Raw genomic sequence first — 7,083 nt, 5'->3', positions numbered from 1 at the left:
TTGAATCATCATTAACAATGCCGCGACCAAGACGATCGAATCTTTCCCGACAAAGCCGTAATGCAAGAAGGATACAAAACATTGCAAATGACTGAAGAAGCACAAGGAATTGCTCGTGAAGAGCGCCGCGTTAGTATGGCTCGTCTTCGTGCTTCTCAATCACAAGATCAAAGCGAGGCAGCCCGTGACACGGCTCGGTTGACAATGCGAAATCGTCGAGCGAATGACAGAGATCAACAAGTAGATTATTTTTGACGCACAAGAAGAGATTTATCAAGTGTTAATTTGAATCAAGTGTTCCAAACGATAACCACGGAAATTAACGGCGGAGACCGTCGCTGGCAACGCTGTATCGCCGTCGATCACCCGATGATAACGGTCGAACTATCACAACAAATGTGATAAAAATGGATTTCGTTGTAGACAATAGTTGGATTGTTCCATATTCGCCACTTATTTCCAAAACGTTCAAGACACATTGCGACGTTGAGTATTGCAATTCAGTAAATTCTATAAAATACATTTGCAAATATGCCACGAAAGGCAGCGATATGGCGGTTTTTGGCTTCCAATCCTTCAATACCAACGATGAAATGGCGCGCTATCGAGTTGGTCGTTATATGAACTGCAATGAAGCGGTTTGGCGTATATTTGCATTCCCTATTCACAAATGTCATCCTACTGTTGTGCATTTGGCGGTGCATCTGGAGAATGGTCAACTAGTAAATTTCACTGCTTCGAATGTTGTTCAACGTGCTGAAATACCTCCAGCGACAACATTGACCAGTTTCTTTGTGATCTGCCAAAGCGATCCGTTTGCACGAACTTTGCTTTACTCGGAGATGCCACGTTATTACACTTGGAATGCTTCATCGAAGAAGTTTCAACGACGGAAGCAAGGCGATACGGTTCCTGATTATCCGGATGTGCGTTCTACTGATGCTCTTGGTCATATGTATACAGTTCATCCAAAGAATGGTGAATGCTTCTATTTGCGGTTGTTGCTAGTAAATATGCGTGGGCCAACGTCATTTGAGTTACTACCGACTGTTAATGGTACAATATTCCCAATATATCGTGCTGCAAGTGAAGAACTCAATTTACTAGAAAACGGTACCCATTGTCCATCGAACCCATAAATAGAAGGATAATATGCCAGAAGATATTTTACATCAAATTCGTGTCAGTCCCAGAAATCCCGACCTTGAGATGAATGAGAAGATTCATAATCGGGTTTGACTCTTGATCGAAGACATGTGTTACCTTATGTGTGGTAGTTTATTAGTCAGGTTAGGAATGCCAGCGCCAAATCGCGAAATGAATGACACATTTAATCGAGAATTGGAACGGGAACGTGAATTTGATCACCACTGTTGAATCCCCAACATAAGGAAGTTTATGATACATTAATGAAGGCAATTGATGATGGAAATGGCGGTTTATATTTCTTGGATGCCTCTGGTGGAACTGGTAAGACGTTCGACATGTCAGTAGTTTATGCCACTCTTCGTGCGACATCCAACGTTGCGCTTGCCGTTGCTTCTTCTGGGATAGCAGCCACATTGTTAGAAGGATACCGTGCGGGTCATTCAGCATTAAAATTGCCGTTAAATCTTCAAACTATTGAAGAACCAAAATGTAATATTTCAAAAAACTCCGCAATGGCCAAAGCTTTATCAACATCGAAAATCATCATCTGGGAGGACTGCACAATGGCGCATAAACGTTCATTACAAGCACATGCATGCAAGTAGATGTTTTGGAGGCGCAGTGATTTTACTGTCTGGCGATTTCCGCCAAACACTGCCAGTAATTCTAAGATCAACGGCTGCCGACGAAATAAACGCTTGCCTCAAATCATCGAATCTATGGGAGTTGCATTACTTAATGATACATCTGCTGAAATTTTTTCTGAGCAATTACTGATTATCGATAATGGTCGAGTACCTGTCGACGAATCGAGCGGATTGATTTCATTTCCTCAGAGTATCTGTAACTTTGTCTCATCGAGAGACGAACTTATTAACAAAGTATTCCCAAACATCACTACTAACTACAAAAATTATGAATGGTTGAGTGAGCGAGCAATTTTACATAATTCAGAATGATATCATTGGAACAATTCATTCATTCAAATCCACTGGCTGTATAACAAATGAAGATGAAGCCACCAATTTCAATTTAATTTTTAAACTCCTTGGATGTGCCTGGCTTGCCACCGCACAATTTATGCCTAAAGTTTGGCTCCGTAGTAACCATGCTTCGAAACATAAACCCACCAAAACTTTGCAATGGTACGCATTTGGTGATAAATAAATTGATGAACAATATGATTTACGCGACGATACTCAAAGGAAAATTCGAAGGTGAGGAAGTTCTCATTCCGAGGATCCTGATGATCCCAACCGATATGCCGTTTGAGTTTAAAAGACTTCAATTTCTGATCCATCTTGCATTCGCCATGACCATTAAGAAATCACAAGGTCAATCCTTAAAAGTTTGCGGTCTGAATCTGGAAAATCAATGTTTTCCACATGGTCAATTATCATATATGCGGCATGATCACGGGTCGGAAGACCATCTGCGTTGTTTGTCCTTGCGCCTGATAATAAAACAAAAAATGTCGTGTATCACAAGGTGCTTAACTGACGAGTGCAACCTTTTAAAGAATCATTGAAATACTTGATTAATAAAAAATTAACTTAATAAAATCAAAAATCTGCTTATGTTTTGCCTCTAAGGCCGAACAAAGTTCGCGGGGTCAGCTAGTAACTCAATAAACGGGAAAATTTTATAAAACCGAGTCACGTTATAACGAATCCGCGTGCTGCAGGTTCGCGTAAACCGGGTGCATCTGTATTTTGAATTCATTGAATGGGATTGCAATTTTTAAAGTTCCTTGTATGACAGTTTCACCAATATCAAGTGGAGCCAGCAAGCTGCGATAAATCTAGGACTGATGATTCAAATTCAATATCTTTACAATTACTGCTGAGGAGGAAGAACTAAGGCTACAACCACAGAGCAAAAGAGAAATTACATAGAACCAATCTATGGTCCATGCGGTATTCCTACGGGACGATCTTGAACCTCAATCTAAATGTTGCAATGTAGAGCTTTCTACCGAAATGACCCTCATACATATAGAATGATATTAGCCACGGTTAATTTTTCAAAATTTTTATAGAATCACCCTAGTTTACGCATTCATTCCGTCCTGATATTCAAAACACAATCGAGTCTGAATCATACTTTTTAATTCAATACGCCTACTTTCCATTGAAAATAGATGGAAACCTAGAAGATACAATGACAGATACATATCTTTAGATTTCATTATTTCACGAAAATTCCAAGTTAGCAACATTGCCGTCGGTTTTCGCATAGAATCTACTTACCGTCGGTGTTTGCTAAATTTTCCGAGTCCTTTCGCAAGTAGTATTCCAAAATGTCGTGCTGCAAACTCAAGTCCGAATAATACTTAGGATTTGTGACATGTTGTGTAGTCTGGGTCAACTGAGTTCAACCTACTCATCCAGTGGGCCAAGTCACGGTGCATATTCAATAAAATTGCATAATATTTTTAACCAAATGCAAATAAGCAATTTTTCAAAAAATGATTGATAGACCCCAAAATACATTGTGAAACTCTCGGGCTCAATTTCTCACGAGATTTACAACAGCAATCGGGATTGATTCAAACCATGAAATTATGATTAGCATTTATATTAACGTTATTAAACTGCAATTTTGGGTTTTCTTCCGTGCGGTACGCTAAAACCTTGTTCCATATAAGAAAGGAAAATTATCTAGAATCCTAAATTGCAGCACAGCTACCAAGCAATTGCAGAAAAATCTGGCATTCGAAGTACATAGAAAAAATCAATTAATTTTTAATATTTTTTTTTCCATAAGCCTAAGTTGATACAAATTAAATCTTGATTTGCAATCAACAGTTTGTAAATATTTTTCACTATGGCAAATCAAAAACCAATCATTGGAACCATATCTAGCTCTTTTCCTCGGGTGCACGGGGGGCGGGGCCGAATTCCGTCATCGCCCATTTCGTAATGGCTTCCGAAACCCTCGACGCCTGAGCAGTTCGACTAGCGCCTCGCCGAAAACTAGTCATCTCCTTCGATTACGGACATGCTTGACGGATTACCTCTGGAAAACGTGCGTGGTCATCGATTCAAGTACATAAGCGTGGTCCATGCCTGCTCGACTGCTTCACTGCACGAGTGTGCGTCAGGTATATAAAGGTAGGCCCGAAATTCGGCTCGGTGCGAGTGTGTGGGCGCCCTTGCCACCCTGAGGTCTCGCATCGTAGGCGGACTGGCTGGCAAGTGTCTTCCCACGGAATGTCAAAGGGCCTGTCGAATTCTCTTTCTTTTTGGTGACCAGTTCGATTCGATTCACATCAAGCACCTTGAAATTTCCAATTCTCAAGTTTTCTTCTTTGCATTGTAATTATCTCCGCGAAACTCTTCCAAATGGAGTTCGAAGCTGCCTGGAGAGCCCAAGAGGCCTGAACACGGGTATGTGCCCGGTAGGCTGCATTGTTCCGCTTCGCTCACATTCGCCATAGCACGGCAGAAGACTTTAATGGCTGATTAATGGCTTATTATGATGTCAGATTTATAAGATCATTTTTTTTCTCTTCCTGGCTGAATTGTTCACTGAAATGATGCTTTTTGGATGAATGTCTTCGACAACAAAAGATGCACAGCGGCAGTGGTGGCGTCAGGAAGCTCTGCCTTTGACGAATTGTCGTTATTGTGCCTGACGTTCATTTCTTTATTTGAAGCATATTAATTGCGAGCTTTCTTCCAGCAACAATGGCCAGGCACAGGGGGCGAGTGAGCCACTAGGCGTGGGTGAAATTATTCGGATTCGGAAATGACAATTTCTGATTGATATTCGTGCCTAAGCGGCCAACTGTGGAGTGAGTTTAGATCGATAAAGCGAGTCATTCATTTATGCCATACAAATATTTGGAATTAATTTTTTTCAGGCCACTAGGCATGTTTATCTTCGGGGAAAATCGTAGAGTGCACACACATTACACAAATGTCGACTAGGATAGATATAGATCTAACAAAAAATAATTCTGCTCGGTAATGGGTGTCTTTCAGGGAGGGGAACCGCAGGCACGAGTCGTATTTGTTCCAAATTTGGCGACTGATATCTGTCAGGTGATGGACTCCAATCCAAAAATATCGTTTGAACCAGTTCAGATTGTAATTAAACGCTTTTACTATTGCGGAGGTTGAACCTATCTTACAGCTTGCCGGTCAACAAACGGCTTATTCAACTCAATATGGGGGACGTTTCACCAATCCCAGTAGCTTAGCTAAGAAATGATATTCTATGGGAGAACTCATAATATTAGCCTGACTGTTCTTAACAGATCCCACGAATGAATGAAGCTTAATAAAAATTTGTTTGCTGCCCTTTATCCTATTTGCTTTGACAAAGTTGATAACTGAAGGCTACTCTCAATTACTAAGTTTGCTATCCATTATTCATCAAATAATAAATGGTTTCCAAGTAAAGGATTCAAGTTGAAATTAGTGTTCATTGTTTTTTTGTTCAGTAGGTATATAAGTTGAAACAAGTCGGGAAACCAGAAGTTTGACGCTTCAGGTATAAAAGATTTTGTGTTTCCCTATGTGAGGAGCATGCCGTAGTTCTCCATTGGCTCACAGCATTGACCCGAGATATTGAAATCGCTCAGTTCTGGGCAGGTTACTGCCATTGCCAAAACTGAGCAATTTAAATATGTCGAGTCAATGCTATCAGCCAATGGAAAACTGCGTAATGAAATTGTTTCACGCATTAACGCAACCTGGATAAAGTGGCATTCCCCAACTGATATTCTTTGTGATCGACGTATCAGCGCATGTCTCAAATCTAAAATTTACTGCAATGTCGTCTGTCTGCCGCCCTCTATAGTTCTGAGTGTTGGCCGACTATAAAGGACAATGAACGGCGTCTGACGGTAATGGGGACGAAGATGTTGCATCGCACTGGTGGCGTGACACGTTTTGATCACGTCTGAAATGAGAATATCCGCGATCTATATGGATTTGGACCGATCGCGGAAAAACTGCGAGAGAGGCTTTTTCGATGGTGTGGTCACGTAATTCACGCTAACGAGGATTCAACAACCAGTATTGCTCAGAATATCGAAGTCAATGGTAAGCAACCAAAAAGCCGGCCAAAACAATGGTGGCTTGATACACTGGATGGGGATTTAAAGGTCTCACGATTACATCCTGATCAGGCCGACCCCGCTTGTGAACTGAAGGCTAAAGAAAAAGATGTGGGGAGCGACACGTGTAAATTTCTAAAAAGTAGTAATATACTATTAGTAAGTTTATTTGAGCAGATATCGGAATGGAACATATTTTGAGGCCTAGATTTCATCTAAGCGCATGTCCCTCTTCCACCATATGCCTTGCAACCATAGACTTGATGTTTCGAGGATCGTCGCTTTTTCGTTTGTTGTGCTCCCTTAGATGTTCCTCGAATCTAGTGGTCACTAGTCTTTTAGTCTGCCAAATTTATACTTTTTCACATTATGGACAGTTGACCTTATAGATTCCACTTATCTCTTCTTTTTTCAATTTGTCTTTGGTTGACCCGAGCTTAGTCCTTAGTTCTCTGTTAGCGCTTGTGCTTACTGTTTCAATTTTGTGTTTTGAGAGTGTATTCCTTATTTTGTCAGTTAACAATAAAAATGTAATGCTCGCTCTGATAGGAGCATTATCCCTTTTTTGTTGTTTGTAGAGTGTTGTGAGTTGGTCCCTATTTATTCTATTTTGCTTTTTACGTAATATTCTGTCTAATTCCTCCCTACTATATCCATTTTTCACCTTTCTGTATTTTATAGAAGTTATTTCTTCTTTGAACACTCTTCTGTCAATGGTGTCACTAGCAGCCGATGTATCATACTGTAGTAAGCCGCCATTTTCTGCCCATATGTGTGTTTCGATGCCCTTGGTATGGTTCGCTGTGTGTGAGTTTTCTTTCTGTATGTCAAACTGTCAAAGTCGAGTTTATTGTTGTTTCTTATTATTG

General features: G+C 40.5%; 1 protein-coding gene across 1 annotated transcript; it reads left to right on the top strand.

Moving 5' to 3' along the window:
- The first annotated feature begins 407 nt into the window (after positions 1-407).
- LOC119650806 lies at positions 408-1,139 on the top strand. The gene has a single exon (XM_038053945.1). The coding sequence runs from the start codon at positions 408-410 to the stop codon at positions 1,137-1,139; it is 732 nt and encodes a 243-aa protein (XP_037909873.1).
- The last annotated feature ends 5,944 nt before the right edge of the window (positions 1,140-7,083 follow it).

This window comes from Hermetia illucens, chromosome 3 (assembly GCF_905115235.1).
Source record: "Hermetia illucens chromosome 3, iHerIll2.2.curated.20191125, whole genome shotgun sequence".
NCBI classification, from domain to species: Eukaryota; Metazoa; Arthropoda; class Insecta; order Diptera; family Stratiomyidae; genus Hermetia; species Hermetia illucens.
This window is presented reverse-complemented; position numbering and strand designations above follow the sequence as displayed.

Bases quoted from the DNA above. Each gene is read 5' to 3' on its own strand.
- LOC119650806 (XM_038053945.1), top strand. From the start codon at position 408: ATGGATTTCGTTGTAGACAATAGTTGGATTGTTCCATATTCGCCACTT.